Below are 20,967 nucleotides of genomic sequence, written 5' to 3'. Positions count from 1 at the left end.
TGTGTGGGTGTATATTTTCCTTTTTCAATGTGTATTGAAAAGTAAAACTTGCACCTGAGTTAATCTCTCGGTCAGCTATTATATGAGAATGAAGCAGCCAATAGGTCCATGGATACCTTGGGGATAATGAGGCAAGGTAGCTGAGCTGGAAGCAAGGCTGGATAATGTCTGATAGTTGTGGCAGCAGTTGCTGACTTGGTGATGAGGTTTGAGTCACTCATGTGGAAGTGCTCTTAATTTTACAGAGGCTCTCTTCACGACCAATTTTTGGGGTGGCAACAGTACCATTGTTACTGAGCAAATAATCTGGAAGCCTGGATTTATCATCCAGAGAATGAGTTCAAATCCCACCATGACAGTTTGAGATGAAAGTAGCAAAGAGGAGATTGAAATGGTATGGTCATCTACTGCAGAGTAGAGGGAGGAAATGAGGTGAGTCAAGTAATGGAGATGGGACTTCCAGGATGAGAGAGCCTGAGACCAGATAGAAAGATGTGGTGGCGAGAAACTTGAACACAGCAGGATTGGAAGAGGAATTGGTGATAGTGGGAGGAGGTGGAGAAGGGTGATCAACCAGCATTGTGGTGATGCCAGGTAAAATGGGAGAAGTCAAAAGAAGAAAGTCGGATGTCCTTGTGATGTGTTGTCAACGTCTCCAGGTTCTCGTCTTTCTTCTCTCCCCCCCCCCCCCACCCCCCCCCCCCCCCCCCCCCCCCCCCCACCCCCAAACCCTGCTCTCCTTCCTTTCTGAAGTGAGCTTTTAAAAAAAAAAACACTCGGGTGTATCAAACCATCTGCGGCCGTCGAAAAAAAACTGACACCACCACCTTAGGGCAACTAAGAATATGCTTAATGCTGGCTCTGTCAGTGACACCCTTGTTCTGAGAATGAATCTGAGAAAGAATAAGAAACATATTGGAGGAAATCCCAGCCAAGAACGGGCCTCCGCAACTGACCACAAATGGCGGGAGCAACTGTGGTCAATAATGGAGCAGATGGCCGTGGAAGCAAACAGCACTGCTAAGAGAGAGAGAGAAAAAAGCATTAAATACTAATTGCATTAATGTGGAAGAGATTAACATAGAAAACATTGACAAAAATGTAGCAAAAATGTGATTTAAGGTTTTCCGACAGGAAGCATCAATAGACCCAAGATTTTTTTATTAACCTTAAGTATACATATATGTATATATTTAAATACATACCTGCACACTCTGAACTTCAGTATCAAGGGTGTTTAATAGTGCGACTGTAACCACCATGCTGTAAGATTACTTCAATGCCTCCAGATCAAGCCAGTTTTCATTTTAACCAATATGTACCACGGATGAAGGAAATTCTGTATAGATGTCATTTTTAAGGATATAGGAAACCTAAAAGATTGGGTTAAAAGGGTGTTTAATAGTGCGACTGTAACCACCATGCTGTAAGATTACTTCAATGCCTCCAGATCGAGCCAGTTTTCATTTTAACCAATATGTACCACGGATGAAGGAAATTCTGTATAGATGTCATTTTTAAGGATATAGGAAACCTAAAAGATTGGGTTACTTTGTTAACTTTGCACATACTTGCCAGGACATGCACGAAGAGATACCAGAATTTAAGGTGCAGCAGTTGGCTGCAGTGAGTGCTGAAGAAGAAATAACTTATTTACCAAAACAGCAGAGAACTGTTGGATGAAAAGTGTTGGTGTAGTCACACATCTGTCCTTTTGTGGCATTCTTAATTTCATCTAGTTTCCTGCAAGCGATTAACATCGGTGGAGGGACATCAATCCTTGCAAGTTCTGAAAGAGTCATGTTTATAGGAAGGGACTGCAGACATCTTTTACAGGTCTGCTCCTTCAGGTTACAATTATGTCTGATTTATTCAAGCCATCCGCATATCGCAACAAGATTTCCTTCAGTAGAAGGAATCCAAGGTTTTCGACTAGTTTAAAAGCTGAAACTGCCCTGTTGCCCCATTAGTTCTCTCGTCTCTCGGCATAAAATATGTCAGGATTCAATTGATTTCTTTATTCCACAGTGAGTTAGAATTGCAATAGAACTGGATGGATAATCCTTTCAATGGGCAACCAAATGTAATTAGTGAAGTGAAACATTAGAGCAACATAGTATTGTTTTATAGCAAGAAACAGTTCTGAGCTTTGAAGAAAGGACTTCATCAAGAATGCATTTTGTTGAAATTATTTCTGTTATGGAAGTCAATATTAAATCAGTGTAAAGCAGCTTCATGGTTTACTGAGTTTAGGCAATCCGATGGATTTCCATGTTGCAATAATTTACTTTTGTTTTGCAGAAAAGGCTGCTGCAAATGAAGATGCTGTGCAGAAGGCTGATGTGTCCTCCACAGGTCAAGGCGTCATTGACAAGGATGCACTTGGACCAATGATGCTTGAGGTCAGTTTAGAAACACGAAAGCTAGAAAATTGAGTTTCATTTTTATGCTTTTAGAAATGATCCAATTAAATATATAACTGCTTGCATTTTCTCACAACATATTAATTGCACTAATATTAATTGCGCCAATATTAGCACTGAGATTTAAGTTGATTTTGCAGCTTGCACCAAACTTTAAGAATCTCATTTACTTGCATGAATCAGCGTAAATAATTTGAGGCCAAGAAAAGTGTAGCAATACCATTTTCCATCATTAAATCTTTCTTTCCTTGCATGAAGATTAAGAGTTGAAGTCATAAAACTATCCTATACATTTTAAGTACAGTGACCAAGAATTTGTGCTTTATGTGCAACAAGCTATCTGAGTGTAAATTCTGCTCATTTTCAGAAGTTTTTTTTACTCGAGTTTCTGCTCACTTATTTACACAGCACTGAGCGTACAACTCAGCGTACAACCATAAAGCAGGGCAATCAGGCAGTGTTTGTCTTATTTTTTAAAAATGCATCAATAACAATTCCTTGATATGTTTAAATATGGTAATCTGGTGCAGTTTTATTCTCACAGTTGATATGGGGTCTTTCATAAAAAAAGCAAGCATTTTTACTTGCTGCCTAGACCCATTACCTTATCCTTCGTAAATAACCAGGGAGGTGGTGGCGCAGTGGTATTGCCACTGGGCTAGTAATGCGGACTTGCGTTCAAATCCCCATGATAGATGGGGGAATTTTGATTCAATAACAATCTGGATTTAGATGCTGACCATGTTCGATTGTTGTAAACACCCACTTCTATTCTATTCTATGGTTCTAATATCCTAGGGAATGTGATTTCAAATCCACAGCAATCTGGATGACTTTTAACAGTCCCTCTGAATGGGGCTCAGTTCAAGGGCAATTAGGGTTGTGCAATAAATGCTGGCTTAAGCAGGGATGCCTGTATCCCAGGAATTAATTTAAAGAAAACTAAAAATAACTTTGAAAATCACAGTTGTTGCGGTGCAGATGGGGAGTGTTTGTTCCCCCGTATCTGCACCGGCTTCCCAAGAGAATTATGGCTTAGTGCCATTCCCCTGCCTTTTCCCCATATCCTGCATGTTGTTACCATTCAAATCATCATCTAATGCCCTCCTGAATGTCTCTATTGAATTTGCCTCCAGGGCACTTCCAAATAGTGTGCTCCAGACCCAAACCACTTGAGATTTTTCTCACATCGCAATTTGCTTCTTTTGCATATCACCTTGAATCTATGTCCTCTCGTTCTTGATCCTTTACGAGCGGGAACAATTTTCCCCTATCTATCCAGCTCCCTCATGATTTTGACCATCTCTATCAAATCTCTTCTTGGCTGCCTTCTCTGAGAAGAACAGTCCGAACTCCTCCAATCTATCCTCATAACTGAAGATTCTCGTCCCTGCAACCATTCTCGTAAACCTCTTCTGCATTCCCTCTCTTAAAGCATTCACATCCTTCCTGTAGTGTGGCCCCCAGAGCTGTAACAATATTCCACCCAAGATCTAACTAGTATACCCAATCAGCGTACCCTCCTTTCTCTTGTACTCTACGCCTATTAATAAAGCCAAGGATACTACATGCTTTATTAACCGCACTCTCCACCTGTCCTGCCACCTTTAATGATCTATGCATATATATATATATATATACTCAGGGCCCTGTGCTCCTGCACCTTTTTGTTTAGGACTTTGCCCCTTATTTTATGTTGTCCCCATGTTCTTCCTCCCAAAATTCATCACCTCACATTTGCATGGAACCTCACCTGCTACCTTTCCGCCCAGCCCAGCATCTTACCTATGTTCTTTTGAAGTTCTACAATGTCCTCTTCACAACTTATAATACTTTGAAGGTTTTTTTATCAGTTAGATTTATTATTGTACCGAGGTACAGTGAAAAGTATTGTTCTGCATACAACCAAGGCAGATCGCTCCATGCATGAATACGTAGAATATACAATAAGTGCACAATGTAAATACATAAACACAAACATTGGGTGCAGCATATGGAATATTATTTTTAAATAAATTTAGAGCACCAAATCCATTTTTTCCAATTAAGGGGCAATTTAGCGTGGCCAGTCCACCCACACTGTACATCTTTGGATTGTGGAGGGTGAAACCCACGCAGACACGGGGAGAATGTGTGAACTCCACACAGTCAGTGACTCGGGGCCGGAATCTAATCCGGGTCCTCAGCACCGTAGGCAGCAGTGCTGACCACTGCACCACCACCTGCCACCCTTGCAAACGGAATATAGTGCTACAACTGTAGAAATATCAGTTCAGTCCATGAGAGAGCCATTCGGGAGTCTGGTAACAGCAGGGAAGAAGCTGCTTTTGAATCTATTGGTGTGTGTGCTCTCAAACTTTTGTATCTTCTGCCCGATGGAAGAGGCTGGAAGAGAGAATAACCTGGGTGAGAGGAGTCTTGACTTATGCTGCCATGCAGGAAGCCGAAAAGCAAATTATGTGGGTTGCTTCCAAGCTTCTGGGTAAGGGAGTACATAATGTTCCATGACACATACACACAACCCCCTCCCATCCACCCCACCATCACTCACCTTTGGCGATAATGGGCCTCGGGTGGTGCAGCCATTGCCTCTGGTGGAGGTGACGCAGGGCTCATGCCAGCTCTCTAGCTGGCAGGCAACACCCCAGTTGCCTCCATTAAATATCACCTATAGAACTTGGTCTTTTTAGTCTTTGTAAAAAAGGAGTAGACTTTGGAGAAACTTGAATGATGTATTGTTTTAAAGGGATTGTATACTGTTTTGAGTTTGATGACTTTGGGTGAACCAAGAGACAAATGTACAAAACAAGTGTTTAAGTAGGTTGGATGTTGGGCGGCTTTTCATTTTGAAGTGGAGCATCAGCGTTTGCAATAAGTTTAAACAATGACTGAATTTTTTGCTTTTGAAAAGGAGTTGGATGATTGCTAGTTCTGGCTGATATCACAAGGTACAAGACACTTGGGTAATTGGATAATGTGTCTTCTCTCTATTGTGGTCTCCATGTTTTAATCCCTTTGGTTGCTGGAAAGGAGTTTCCCAGATTTTATTTTTCCCTGAATTAGCCTTGTTTTTTTATATTAGTGTTTGTTTTCTCCCCAGGGCACGAAATGGCCGTTGGTGGGTGTGGGACATTGGGGGATCATGATGTTCAGTTGCATCATCACAATATACAACAGGCTTGTTTGACTGGCTAGCATATTAGTCTGCATATTATTTTTAATTTTGTATATTTACTTTGGAAGGCAGTAGACAGTTTATCAAGCTATTGAGCAGTAGGAAGTACAAGAGGTTCCCCTATGTAGCTCCCCTCCAGCCCCCTTTCTCTTTGCTTCTTTTAAGGTCTTGATTTCTTGATGAAGTACGGCTTTGTAGGCATGGGTTGCCCCTCAGTTTCTTGCCCAAATGACCGTTCTTCACATGTGATCCTAAACATTGCATATTGGCAGAGAATCCAGCAATCACAAAAAGCACAGCTTATCCTGGATCTGCTTCCAGACTATATGTGTGCTTTTAGCAGGAGACACCTAACTGGTGTTCTGTCTTTCCCCACTGCACCCAATCCAGCATTATGAGCACCTGTGGCTGATATGACTAATCCTTTCATCCACCTGAGATCATTGATCACCATCCAGACTGGGGATGGATCATAGCACCCTCTTGGTCGGTATGGCTCAAATAGTGACTGGCTAAACAAGCTGAGTCCTCCATTCTTTCTCCTTTGCATCCTTTCTTCCCAAGTAAGGTTATTAATGACACTTTTCTTAAACCTGTAATTGCCTGTTTTAATTGCACTATTTTAAAATGTTATTTTTTTTTACAGTGAAAAGGCTGTCATTTGACTTGTGACATCATGTTTTCAGTGTGCAAGTGTCAGCTTTTGGTTAAGTATATTAGCATAGAGCAGTGATGGAGAGAGGTTTGGTTTGGATACTTCAATTCTTAGCCTGACCATTGCAATATGAGGAGATATGTAATAAATGCTGTTAAATCACACCGGAGAGTGGAGGCAATCTAAAGGGACAGTCATGTGTGTGGGAGGGGACAGTCTGCAGCACTACCTGTCAACTGGCTGCATCAACACTGATGTTTGCTTAAGTGCAGTCTCTGCATTTACCCAACACAGTTGCTAAGGTGCCGAGAGGTGATGTGAAAGGAAATAAGTTGGCAAGAAAAAGGAAGCAACTAACAATGCCTCCAAAAATAAAGTGTTTTCCAAACAAGAATTTACATGCAACAGCTGTTGATGGTTACAATTTTGAAATTTGGGACGGCATGGTGGCGCAGTGGTTAGCACTGCTGTCTTGGCACCGAGGACCGGGGTTTGATCCCGGCCCAGACCACTGTCCTTGTGGAGTTTGCACATTCTCCCCGTGTCTGCCTGGGTCTCACCCCCACAACCCAAAAAGATGTGCAGGGTAGGTGAATTGGCCACGCTAAATTGCCCCTTAATTGGAAAGAAAAAAGGAATGGGTCCTCCAAATTTATTTTTTTTTATTTTAAAATAATTTTGAAATTTGGAATGGAAAGAGCTGCTGATGTTTGTAAGTAATCTTCTCATTTTCAAATGAGTTTTAGTTGAATGCTCTATCTAGTGACATTGAACATTATATTCACATCATGGTGTTTATTCTTTACAGGCCTTGGATGGATTTTTTTTTGTCGTCAATCTTGAAGGGCATATAGTGTTCGTTTCTGAGAATGTGACCCAGTATCTGAAATACAACCAGGAAGAACTTATAAACTCCAGTGTCTACAGCATACTACATGTTGGTGACCACGCAGAGTTTGTGAGAAATCTTTTGCCGAAGTCTCTTGGTAAGGGTCTATTTGAATACCTTGAATTGTATCCAGTAGTTTACTCAAAACAAATTGGCTGTTTATCACCCAAAACTGAAAGTGGATCACCTTGGTTCTCAATTTACATTAGTGTGCTGGCTGCCATCTTGGTAAGTGCCTTCCGATGGGTAGCCCCGGTTTGTCACAGTAGGTCTTTTTAAGCATGTAAATTGGGGCCCAGTGGTAAAGGAGTGCTTCTCTGGGCTTCACAAAAACACTGAGTTTCCATGAATCATTGGTACCAGCCGGACCATTACTCCTCCGACCAGCCAGCAAGCTACAACATGTGCCTGTTCAGGGTCTGCATCTTGCCAGGGTCATGCTTATGAGGCTGAAGCCTCAACATAGCTGGTCTATTGGGTGGATGGTTGGTGTTCTCAGCCATTTTCATATCCCAATGCAGTTTGGGCCATTAACAGCCTATAAGGTGGATCAGAAGTTTAGAATATTACTGTTTTCCACTTTTATTATATTACAAGTCTAGCAGTCATGCCTCCTCAGAATAAAATAGCCGAATTATATGCCTTCACTTTGGCTAACAAAATAGGTTACTTGTAAATTCCATATTGTTGATTATATTGTGTGGAATAAGAAACTTCCAGGATAATTTTTGCACAGGGTGTACATATTCATGTGCTGGAAAGTCAATTAAGTATTGCACTTAAATGATAAATGGTGTCACATGCTATGAAACATTTCAACTTTATGTAAATTAAGCCAAAACATTTTTTACATTTTATTTTGAAGTATTAAAAATTGTTTTACCCGTTTCAAAGTGAACTGTTTGTGTAAAACATTAAATTTTCCAGTAAACGGGGTGCCTTGGTCCAGTGAAACTCCAAGACGGAACAGCCACACTTTTAACTGTCGCATGTTGGTTAAACCACCTGGTGAGACTGACGAGGAAGGACATGATAACCAGGAAGCACCTCAGAAATATGAAACTATGCAGTGTTTTGCTGTATCTCAACCAAAGTCTATAAAAGAAGAGGGGGAAGGTAAGATTGTCATTATGGAACCTCCAGTGGGTGGTAGAACCACTAATGCATTTAAAAATGCATAATATTTCATATCTCCATGTCGCACATGTTGCCTCCCATGCTAGTGTGGAATTTCATAGAACATAGAACATACAGTGCAAAAGGAGGCCATTCGGCCCATCGGGTCTGCACCAACCCACTTAAGCCCTCACTTCCACCCTATCCCCTGTAACCCAATAACCTCTCCTAACCTTTTTGGTCACTAAGGGCAATTTATCATGGCCAGTCCACCTAACCTGCACGTCTTTGGACTGTGGGAGGAAACCGGAGCACCTGGAGGAAACCCACACAGACATGGGGAGAACGTACAGACTCCGCACAGACAGTGACCCAGAGGGGAATCGAACATGGGGCCCTGGTGCTGTGAAGCCACAGTGCTATCCACTTGTGCTACCCTGCTGCCCATTGTAGGTTACAGATTTACACCCATCATTCTTGTATGGCAAGTACATGCTGCAAAGTATCACTGTATGGCAAGTGAGTTTCCCCACAGAAAATTGAACTTACATGCCACTGAATGACTTGAGTCGCATCATATTTGTTGTAGCCTGGGGTCAGTGTCCCTGCTTGTCCTCCTGCTTGGCAGTGGCTAGCACATTAGAAGGGATGCCTTTGAATAGGAAACATAACGAAGACTTCCGGTTGCGGCTATGACCAGCTAAGTCGCACATTTGGCAGCTCCTGCGACAAAGGTGTTTAAGGGCCGATTGGAGGGCCCCGACGGTACTGTAAAGACGAATCCCGGTGGGGGAAGGCTCCCTGAGGAGAGTGAGACCAACTTTATGGTCGGTACTCGGAGTGGGGCGACAAAAAAAGCAGCAGCAGCTCCCCGAAAAAAGCGGGGGAAGAGGACCAAAATGGCGGCCGGTGGCGCGCTAGAAGATTGGAGAAAATGGGCGGAGGAGCAGCAGGCCGCTCTCCTCCGGTGTTTTACGGAGCTGAAAGTGGAACTCTTAGAGTCCATGAACGCGACGACCACAAGGCTGATGGGGGCCCAGGCGACCCAAGAGGCGTCGATAAGAGAGCTGCAGCAGGAGATGGCGGTGAGGGAGGAGGAAGCCACGGTCCTCGTGGGAAAGGTGGAGGTGCACGAGGCACTCCACCTGAAATGGCAGAGCCGCTTTGAGGAGCTGGACACTCGAATGAGGCGGAAGAACTTGAGGATCCTGGGCCTAGCAGAAGGCCTGGAGGGGCCTGATCTCCCGAAATATGTAGCGGAGATGCTGAGCTCCCTGATGGGAGAGGGGGCCGGTCCATTGCCCCTGGAGCTGGAAGAAGCATATCGGGTCATGGCTAGGCGGCCTAGGGCGAACGAGCCCCCGAGGGCGGTGCTGGTGCGATTCCAGCGTTTCTGTGATCGGGAGAAAGTGCTGAGGTGGGCCAAGAGGGAGAAAAGCAGCAAATGGGAGAATTCGACGGTGCGGATATATCAGGACTGGAGTGCGGAGGTGGCAAAGCGGCGGGCCCGGTTTAACCGGACGAAGGCGGTGCTGCACGCAAAGAGGATCAAGTTCGGAATGCTGCAGCCAGCGCGTTTGTGGGTCACCTACAAGGACCAGCACCATTACTTTGAGACCCCAGAGGAGGCATGGACTTTTGTTCGGGAGGAAAAGCTGGACCTGAACTAGAACTTGGGAACGCCGGCGGTCGAGGGCCGCCCGAGTACCCTTGACTGATCAAGTGGCCCATGTGTTTCTTAGGCCAGGTCGGAACTTGGTTAAAGTTGATGGATCGTTTGGTTTCTTTGAAACTTGTGTTATGGGGGGTTTCTTTGTTCCTTTTTGTGTGTCTCTTCCCGTTGCCAACTTCCCTTAATTATTGTTGTTGTAGGGGGGGCTTTTTTTTTTTTACTGCTTTTTGATCTGTTCTTTAAGGGTTATGGTTACTGTTCTGTTCGATGGAGGGTGATGGTTAAATACGTTATTATTGGGTAGTTATTTAGTTATGCAGGCATAGTTATGTATTTATGTATTTATTTGAGATTTGTTATTTATATTGTTATATTGTTAAGTTGGGGAGGCGGGACGGGGGGGGTGCAAGTTGGTTATGCGTGTTTTCTTTTTCTCTTTTTTCTTCCTCTCGTTTTAAGGGGGCTTTTTTATGGGCTTGGATGGGGACGGGGGGTGGAATTGAAGATGGCGGGGTAGGGTGTGGCCGGGCGAAAGCGCGGGCTTTCCCCTGTTTCCCGCGCGCAGGACGGAGGAAGGGGGAGGAGAGAAGAGTGGGGTGTGGCCAGCAATGGCGGCTTTTCCCGCGCTGAAGCGGGGTCAGAGAGGGATGGCAAGGGGGGGGGGGGAGGCCCCTCCCCCCCCACATCGGGAGGAGTCGGAGTGTGGCAGGGGCAGCCGGGTCAGCGAAAACCAGCTGACTCTCGGGAGTACGATGGTGGATACACCGCGGCTAGGAGGGGTCCTAGCCAGGGGGGGGGAAGGGGGGTTAGGGGGGGATACCGGGTTGCTGCTGGAAAGGCCGAGGACGGGAAGGGAAGAACGGGAGGAGAGAGGGGGAGGGGCCATCGCCATGGGGAACGGGTCAGAAGGGGAGGGTCGACCCGGGGCGAACAGGGGACAGGACATGGCTAACAGACAGGGGAAAGGGACGGGTCGCTCCGCGACCCGGTTGATTACTTGGAACGTGAGGGGGCTGAATGGGCCGGTCAAGAGATCAAGGGTTTTTTCACACCTAAAGGGACTGCAGGCGGATGTGGCAATGTTGCAGGAGACTCACTTGAGAGTAGTAGACCAGGTACGCCTGAGAAGGGGGTGGGTGGGACAGGTGTTCCACTCAGGCTTGGACACAAAGAACCGGGGGGTGGCGATTTTGGTGGGAAAGAGGGTGTCGTTCGTGGCGGCGCAGGTGGTAGCAGATAAGGAGGGTAGGTACGTGATGGTGAAGGGTAGGCTGCAGGGAGAGAATGTGGTGCTGGTGAATGTGTATGCCCCGAATTGGGATGACGCGGGTTTTATGAGGCGCCTGTTGGGCCTCATTCCGGGTCTGGAGGCAGGGGGCCTGATCATGGGGGGGGACTTCAATACAGTGCTCGACCCTGGGCTGGACAGATCGAGTTCCAGGACGAATAGGAGGCCGGCAGCGGCAGAGGTGCTAAGGGGGTTCATGGAGCAGATGGGGGGGGTAGACCCTTGGAGATTTGGCAGGCCAAGGGCGAGGGAGTATTCTTTTTTCTCCCACGTCCACAGGGTGTACTCCAGAATAGACTTTTTGTACTGAGCAGGGGGCTGATTTCGAGAGTGCAGGACACGGAGTACTCGGCCATTGCGATTTCGGACCATGCACCACACTGGGTAGAGGTAGAACTGGGGGAAGCACGGGACCAGCGCCCGTTGTGGCGCCTGGATGTGGGGCTGCTGGCGGACGATGAGGTGTGCGGAAGGGTCCGGAAGGGCATTGAGAGATATCTGGGCACGAACGACACGGGCGAGGTGAAGGTGGGGGTAGTCTGGGAGGCCCTGAAAGCAGTGATCAGAGGAGAGCTGATCTCCATAAGGGCACACAGAGAAAGGAAGGAGAGGCAGGAGAGGGAGAGACTGGTGGGGGAACTTATAGAAGTGGACAGGAGATATGCGGAGACACCAGAGGAGGGGCTGTTGAGGGAGCGGCGCAGTTTACAGGCCCAGTTTGACCTACTGACCACTAGGAAGGCGGAGACGCAATGGAGAAGGGCACAGGGCGCGGTCTATGAGTACGGGGAAAAGGCGAGCAGGATGCTGGCACACCAGCTGCGCAAGCGAGATGCAGCCAGAGAGATTGGGGGAGTGAGAGAGAAGGGAGGGAACGTAGTGCAGAAGGGGCAAGAGGTGAACGGGGTCTTCAGGGATTTCTACAGGGAATTGTACCGGTCTGAACCGCCCAGGAGGAGGGGGGGAATGGAGAACTTCCTCGATAGATTGAGGTTCCCAAAGGTCCAGGAGGAACGGGTGGAGGGGCTGGGGGCGCCGATAGAGCTGCAGGAGCTAGTTAAAGGGATAGGCCAGATGCAGGCGGGGAAGGCGCCGGGGCCGGATGGGTTCCCGGTGGAATTTTATAAGAAGTATGTGGACTTGGTGGGTCCAGTGCTGGTGCGAGCCTTCAATGAGGCGCGAGAGGGGGGGGTTCTGCCCCGACAATGTCACAGGCCCTGATCTCCTTGATCCTGAAGCGGGACAAAGACCCTGTACAGTGCGGGTCCTACAGGCCTATCTCCCTCTTGAATGTAGATGCCAAACTGTTGGCAAAGGTCCTGGCAACCAGAATAGAGGATTGTGTGCCAGGGGTAATCCATGAGGACCAGACGGGGTTCGTAAAGGGACGACAACTTAACACAAATGTCCGGAGACTGTTGAATGTGATTATGATGCCAGCAGTGGAGGGGGAGGCTGAGATAGTGGTAGCACTGGATGCGGAGAAGGCATTCGATAGGGTGGAGTGGGAATACCTGTGGGAGACGCTGGAACGGTTTGGGTTTGGGGAGGGATTTATCAAGTGGGTGAAGCTGCTGTATTCGGCCCCGATGGCGAGTGTGGTTACAAACGGGAGGAGGTCAGAGTATTTTGGGCTCCATCGAGGTACCAGGCAGGGATGCCCCCTATCCCCCTTACTATTTGCATTAGCGATCGAACCGTTGGCGATGGCACTGAGGGGTTCAGGGGGGTGGAGAGGACTGACAAGGAGAGGGGAGGAACATCGGGTATCACTCTATGCGGATGATTTGTTGTTGTATGTGGCAGACCCGGAAGGGGGAATGCCGGAGGTAATGGAAATACTAGCGGAGTTTGGGGACTTTTCGGGATATAAATTAAATGTGGGTAAAAGTGAGGTCTTTGTGATACACCCGGGAGATCAGGGGGAGGGAATTGGGCGGCTCCCCTTTAAGAGAGCAGTAAAGAGCTTCAGGTACTTAGGGGTGCAGGTGGCAAGGAACTGGGGGACCCTCCACAAGCTGAACTTTTCAAGGCTGGTGGAGCAGATGGAGGAGGAGTTCAAGAGGTGGGACATGGTACCGCTGTCGCTAGCAGGGAGGGGTGCAGTCAGTCAAAATGACGGTCCTCCCGAGGTTCTTGTTTCTGTTCCAGTGCTTGCCCATCTTTCTCCCCAGGGCCTTCTTCAAGAAGGTAACTAGCAGCATTAATGGGCTATGTGTGGGCACATGGCACCCCTAGAGTGAGAAGGATTTTCTTGGAACGGAGTAGGGACAGTGGAGGATTAGCGCTACCCAATCTTTCCGGATACTACTGGGCGGCGAACGCATCGATGGTGCGCAAGTGGGTGATGGGAGGGGGAGGGGGCAGCTTGGAAACGTATGGAGAGGGCGTCCTGCGGCAATACAAGCCTGGGGGCGCTAGTAACGGCACCATGGCCGCTCCCCCCCACAAGGTATACCACGAGTCCGGTAGTGGCGGCCACCCTGAAAATCTGGGGGCAGTGGAGGCGACACAGGGGGGAAGTGGGGGGTCTGATGGCGGCGCCACTGAGAGGGAACCACAGATTTGTCCCGGGGAACACTGGCGGGGGATTCCAGAGCTGGCACAGGGCGGGCATCAGGCAACTGAGGGACATGTTCATAGAGGGGAGGTTTGCGAGCCTGGGAGAGCTGGAGGAGAATTTGAGCTCCCCCCGGGGAACACGTTTAGATACCTGCAGGTGAAGGCATTTGCCAGACGACAGGTGGAAGGATTTCCCTTGCTTCCCGATAGAGGGGTGAGTGATAGGGTGCTGTCAGGGGGTCTGGGTCGGAGAAGGGAAGGTCTCGGACATCTACAAAATAATGCAGGAGGTGGAGGAGGTATCGATAGAGGAGCTGAAAGACAAGTGGGAAGCGGAGCTGGGAGAGCAGATAGAAGATGGGACATGGGCGGATGCCTTAGAGAGGGTCAATTCGTCGTCGTCGTGCGCAAGGTTGGGCCTCATCCAATTTAAGGTGCTGCACAGAGCCCATATGACGGGGACTAGGATGAGTCGGTTCTTCGGGGGTGAGGACAGGTGTGTTAGGTGTTCGGGAGCCCTGCGAACCATGTACATATGTTCTGGATGTGCCCAGCACTGGAAGAGTTCTGGGAGGGGGTGGCGGGGACGGTATCGAGAGTGGTGGGAACCAGGGTCAAACCAGGGTGGGGGCTAGCGATTTTTGGGGTTGGGGTGGAGCCAGGAGTACAGGAGGCAGGGGAGGCCGGAATATTGGCCTTTGCGTCCTTGGTAGCTCGGAGAAGGATCTTGATTCAGTGGAGGGACACAAGGCCACCAAGTGTTAACACCTGGTTAAACGACATGGCAAGCTTCATCCAATTGGAAAGAATCAAATTCGCCCTGAGAGGGTCGGTACAGGGGTTCTTCCGGCGGTGGCAGCCCTTCCTTGACTTTCTGGATCAGAGATAGGAACTGGAGGCCGAAACAGCAGCAACCCGGGGAGAAAGGGGGGGGGGGGGGGGAAGGGAGGGGGGGGGGATAGCAACGAAGGGAGCACGTCAGCGGGGGGTCGCGGGCAATGACTGCCCGAGGCCATCAGCAGAAAGGGAAAAACGGCTTGGTTGCTAGACTGGTAGCGCGGGGGGGGGGGGGGGGGGGGGGGGGGGGGGGGGGAGGGTGCGCGCGGGGGAGGGCGTGGGGAGGATTTTCCAGGGGGGATTTGTTGTGTTATAATTTAAAATGTAGTAGGGGTAAATGTTTGTATCGAAAAATTTCAATAAAAATTATTTTAAAAAAAAAAGAATAGGAAACATAACTAGTGAAAATTGCTGCATCAACATACCTTTTTTGGAAGCATTGAAACTAAGCTGTTTTAAATCCACTCTATTAATATTTTTAAAAGCAGAATCTTCCTTTTGGTGCCAGTGATTGCCGAAGAGGTGATTTATTGACAATTTTCCCTCCATTCCGATACACGTTGCGCGATAATAATTGCTCAACTCTTGCATATCTGACAACTCAGTGCAAAAACTGATAGATATCCCCGATAAACAGCGCGAAAATCAATTGCAGAAGAAAATTTTAAAATCCTATTAAAACTTGCAAGTCATTAAAATTATAGATGCATTAATATTTTGACTTGACTTACCTTATTAGCAATCATTTTTACAACAAAGATTGCAGTAGTTAAAAATGCAGCACAAAACTCTTTTACTCCAGACACATCTAATTCTACCAGGATTTAGTGTATAACCTTGTTACCAAATGAAAAATCATATGAAGATTTGGTTTCATCCTTAATAAAATCTGTAAAATGTCACCATTCCTCACAGAAAGGACTTTTAAAGAAGATTTAATTTAATAGGACCGGACAAAAAACTACATTTCAAGAGTTTTGCCTGCATTTGAATTTGTACAGAATTTTCCTGTTTGACTTTTTCTTTTAATTGCGCCAAGTATTGCTTCGGTAGGACACTATCATGTTTCCTTTTAAATATAAAGAGTGGCCACAATGCAGGCATGGAACATGCAAGTCTTTAATTTCAGAAGAAACTTATGACCAAAATTTGCTCTTATAAATTAGTTTGTAATAATTTTGTGCCATATTTAATCATATTCTAGATTTCGGAAGTTTTCACTATTTTGGCTTTGCCTGGGCGGCCAGAAAAGGGTTGGGGGCGGCCAGAATATGGTTGGTGTTGGGAGGACAACAGAGTAATAGCAGTCAATCCTTCCAAAATATCAACTGACTTAATTTTAATTCTGACCTTATTATTGTGGTGTGAATATTCATTATAATACTGATCAATCATGATAACTTGATTTTTATAACAAGTCTTCCATCGGTCAAGACTGATTGGCAAGAGGGTCATTACCTATGCAGCTTGTCCCCACAATTTTAATACCTTATGTATTGTTTATTTAGATTTCAACTATTAATTTCAATGATAAGGCTTAATTATAATTTTCATTTGCCATATCATTAAATAAACAGAAGAAGTAGACATGTAGGTTAATGGATAGTCCCCCACGATCGGAATTGAACCAGAGTCCCGAGGCAGCAGTGCTAACTGACCACTGTGCCACCGTGCTGTGCCGCCACTTATTTAGAGAGATATCTCAAAGTCTTGACATTGAATAATGCAAAACCAGCTGAGCAGGAGGAAAGCATAGATTGGGAAATAAAAGGCCATTTCTCTGCCCTTGTCTCCAACTAATGTATATGCTGCTGAATCCTCTGACGATCCTCATCACTATCTGCAACTCCACCAACCTTTGTGTCATCTGCAAACTTACTAATCAGACCAGTTACATTTTCCTCCAAATCATTTATATATACTACAAACAGCAAAGGTCCCAGCACTGAACCCTGTGGAACTAGTCACAGCCCTCCATACGGAAAGGCATCCTTCCACTGCTACCCTCTGTCTTCTATGACCAAGCCATCTGTATCCATCTTATCACCTCACCTCTGATCCCATGTGAATCACCTTTTGTATCAGTATGCCATGAGGGACCTTGCCAAAGGCTTTATTGAAGTCCATGTAGACGATACCCACTGCCCTTCATCAATCATCTTCGTCACTTCCTCATAAACTCGATCAAGTTAGAGGCATGACCTCCCCTTCATAAAACCATGCTGCCTCAATATTGGGCAAGTTAAAATCACACACCATAACCCTGTTGCTTTTACATCTTTCCAAAATCTCTGTACCTATCTGCTCCTCTATCTCTCGCTGGCTGTTGGGAGGCCTGTAGTAAACACCTACCATTGTGACTGCACCCTCCCTACTCCTGAGCTCCACCCACATTGCCTCTCTCCATGAGCTTTCTGAGGTGTCCTCTTACAGTCCAGCTGTAATGTTCTCCTTAACCAGTAATGCAACACCCCCACCCCTTTTACATTCCCCTCTAACCCGCCTGAAGCATCTAAATCCTGGAACGTTTAGCTGCCAATACTGTCCTCCCTCAACCAAGTCTCCGTAACAGCAACATAGTTCCAGAGCGGCACGGTGGTACAGTGGTTAGCACTGCTGCCTCATGGCACCAAGGACCGAGGTTAGTTCCTGGCTCCAGGTCACTGTCCATGGGAATTTGCACATTCTCCCCTGTGTCTACGTGGGTCTCAGCCCCACAACTCACAGGTGTGCAGGGTAGGTGAATTTGTCACGCTGAATTGCTCTTAATTGGGGGGAAAAATTAATTGGGTACTTCAAATATTTTTTTAAAATCATAGTTTCAAGTACTTATCCAAGCTCTAAATTAATCTGCCTTACCTGTTAGACTTCTCGCATTGAAACAAATGCACTTCAGACCACCAGTCCCACTGTGTTCAGCAACATCTCCTTGCCTGCTCTTCCTCTCAGTCTGACTGACCTTATTCACTAGTTCCCCCGCAGTTATTTCACCTGCTGACCCACTGCTCTTGCTCTCTCTCTCCCCCCCCCCCCCCCCCCCCCCCCGCCACACTAGTTTAAACCCTCCCGAGTAACGCTAGCAAACCTTGCGACCAGGATATTTGTGCCCCTCCAATTTAGATACAACCTGTTCTTCTAAAGGTCCCATCTGCCCCATAAGAGATCCCAATGATTCAGATATTTGAAACCCTCCCTCCTACACCAGCTATTTAGCCACATGTTTAGCTGCATTATCTTCCTATTTCTAGCCTCACTGGCACATCGCACAGGGAATAATCCCAAGATTACAACTCCAGAGGTCCTATTTTTTAATTTACTACCTGACTCCCCTTGCAGGACCTTGCCATTCTTCCTGCCTATGTCATTAGTACCAATGTGTACCACAGCCTCTAGCTGTTCACCCTCCCCCTTCAGAATGGCCATTGACTGTTCAGAGACATCCTGGACCCTGGCAGCAGGGAGGCAACATGCCATCCTGAGTTTCCTTCACGTCAACAGAAGTGCCTCTGTCCCCCTGACCACAGAGTCCCCTATAACTATTGCTGTTCTGCGCTTTGACACTTCCTGCTGAACAACTGAGCCATCCATGGTGCCACTGCTCTGGCTGTTGCTGTTATTTTCTCCTGATAGACCAACCCCCCACTCCCCCCAATAGTATCCAAAACAGTATACCTGTTGGAGAAGGGGACAGCCGTACAGGCTTCCTAGACTGACAACTTGCTCCTAGCGGTTACCCATCTATCTGCCTGCACCTTGGGGTGACCACTTTTCTAAAACTCCTATCCATGATGCTTTCCACCACCTGCATGCTCCAAATGTATCCAGCTGCTGCTCCAACCGATCCATGTGGTCTGTGAGGAGCTGCAATTGGGTACACTTCCTGCAGATATAGTTGTCTGGAACGCTTGAAGCTTCATGGACTTCCCACATCTCACAGGTGAAATAACTTAAGGAAGTTAGATAAACATGGGGAAGAACTTTTTCATGCAGAGAGGGTAATTTGTTGCCCGAGTTGGTGGTGGAGGCAGAGATCCTAAACTCTTTTTATAAAAGTATCTGGATCTGCACCTTAAATGCTGTAAGCTACAGGGTCACGGGCTGAGTCCAGGAAGGTGGGATTAGAAAGGGCACCTGGGCGTCCTTGGGCTGTCATGAACACGATGGGCCGAATGGTTACCTCCTGTGCTGTAACGTTTCTATGGTCTATAGTACAGAATTGCTCCTAATTTGAGGCTAATTGGCAATTTGAAACCATGGGTTAGTTAATGTGAGAAATGGAAAAGCATGTTAAAGCTTGTTTTTCTGAAGTCATGGCTGAACTATGTTTGATCAAAGTAGTGCTGTAACGAATATCGGGGTGCCTGAAATCAGAAAAGTTCCATTCATCGGTGCTTGCATCCTTTGCTTTGAGCCAAGAAAGTCTGAAATAAATGCAAGTCTGTCTAATAAATTTGTAGACCTGTCATAGCTGCAGCGAACACATTACGTGTAGTGTTTAGCTTGTTTTCCAATAGCTTTTTTTTCTCTCTCAAAATGGTCCCAGAAATAGGAGGATGATAATGTCTAACCGTATTCTTTAAAATAGTCGCTAGCTGTCAGTTCACCAATAGCTTCTCTTCAATTTTTGTAAAATTTGGCAAAGATGTCAGAGTTTTGGTTCACTACTGCTATCTGTGAACTAAGATGAGAGGCATTTACAATAATTTTGAATGTCGATTCCAGATGTGTTTTATCCAATGCCAGAATATCTGTTCACTGAAGCATGCAGAGCATCTGCTTTGAAGAATAAGATCATGCCCAAGGGACCAAGTTGAACACAGCCCTTAACACTCATCAATTCATGATGTCTACTGTATGGACAGAGTGAGGGATATAATGGAACTTGGGTGATGTGTATTCTCAAACTAGTAATTGTTACAGGCGAAATTATATTGGTTACAATGTAGTTTGTGTGTATATATTTAATTGTGTGTGTGTGAAATCTATCACATTGCAAATAATCCTCTTTCAGATTTACAGTCCTGTTTGATCTGTGTTGCAAGGAGAGTTCCTGTGAAGGAAAGGCCACAGTTTGCTAACACTGAAAGTTTTAACACAAGACATGATTTAACAGGTAAATCAACGCAACCACATTTTAAATTTGAGATTTTGCTCGTACATACTGAAGATTTGACAAATGAAATTTGTCCCCCCCTTCTCCTCCCCTCTTTTATTAAAAAAAAAGGCAAACTAATATCTCTGGATATAAATGCATTACGTGCATCGATGAAACCAGGCTGGGAAGACTTAGTGCGACGGTGTATTCAAAGATTTCACCTGCAAAATGACAAAGAGATTGCATTTGCTAAGAGGCATCATCATGAAGGTAAGGACATTTGGAGATATGGGGCGATACAAAATTAGATAAGTGTGCATTACATATCAAAATAAAACTAAATCACAATTAACATGAAAGCAAAAAATCAGCGTTTGAAAAGCAAAAAGACAAATTAACGCTGGAACTTTTCTAATAAGACATCCAATCCAAAATATTAGCCCATATTTTCTTTTTCATGTACTTGCTATGTATTTCCAGCATTTCCTGTGTCTTTTCTCTCTTGGATATAGTACTGTGTAAAATGGGATATGTGTGACTAATTTTGCCAACTTATCTTTCCCTACCCTCTTAACCCGAGAGTTTTTCTATTTTGCTGGGTGGGCCTTGTTACAGGCTATTTGACTGCAGTGGATGTTACAATTGAGCATGACCCTGTCCCAACACCTGTCTCTTAGCACAGACAAATAATTGCCAATCTGCCTTTCATTCTGTCAGCTGTGGCTCATTTGGTAGCACTCTTGCCTCGAAGGTTCTGGTATCAAGTCCCACTCCAGGACTCGGGTGCTGACATTTGGTGCAGCACTGTGGGAGGGCTGGACCATTTTTTTGGATGAGATGATAAACTCTGCCTTCTCAGGTGGATGTAAAATATTCCATAACATTTCAAAGAAGAGCCTAGGAGTTGACCCAAGTGTTCAGGCCAATATTTATCCCTCAATCAACATTACTGAAACAGATTATCTGGTCATTCTTGCATTGCTGCATATGGCAGCTGCTATGCTCCCATCACAACAGTGACTACTTGCGGGCAGCACGGCGCAGTGGTTATCACTGCTGCCTCACGGCGCCGAGGGCCTGGGTTCCATCCCGGCCCCGGGTCACGGTCCATGTGCATTTTGCACTGTGTGTCAGTGGGTCTCATACCCACAACCCAAGAAGATGCAGGGTAGGTGGATTGGTTACGTAAATTGCCTTTTATTGGAAAAAAATAATTGGGACTCTAAATTTATTTTTTAAAAACAAGTGACTACTT

At 46.2% G+C, this 20,967-nt stretch overlaps 1 protein-coding gene across 16 annotated transcripts in view; it reads left to right on the top strand.

The window, feature by feature from the left end:
* The window catches only part of ncoa2 (nuclear receptor coactivator 2), a 361,025-nt gene that overhangs the window by 249,189 nt on the left and 90,869 nt on the right, over positions 1-20,967 (top strand). For all 16 annotated transcript variants that reach the window (XM_038809570.1, XM_038809585.1, XM_038809580.1 and 13 more), the window contains 5 exons: positions 2,302-2,402; positions 7,062-7,239; positions 8,070-8,258; positions 19,629-19,730; positions 19,842-19,982. In XM_038809570.1, coding sequence (XP_038665498.1) covers positions 2,302-2,402; positions 7,062-7,239; positions 8,070-8,258; positions 19,629-19,730; positions 19,842-19,982 — 711 coding nt within the window. The remainder of the gene's footprint in view (positions 1-2,301; positions 2,403-7,061; positions 7,240-8,069; positions 8,259-19,628; positions 19,731-19,841; positions 19,983-20,967) is intronic.

This window comes from Scyliorhinus canicula, chromosome 10 (genome assembly GCF_902713615.1).
Source record: "Scyliorhinus canicula chromosome 10, sScyCan1.1, whole genome shotgun sequence".
Taxonomy (NCBI): domain Eukaryota; kingdom Metazoa; phylum Chordata; class Chondrichthyes; order Carcharhiniformes; family Scyliorhinidae; genus Scyliorhinus; species Scyliorhinus canicula.
This window is presented reverse-complemented; position numbering and strand designations above follow the sequence as displayed.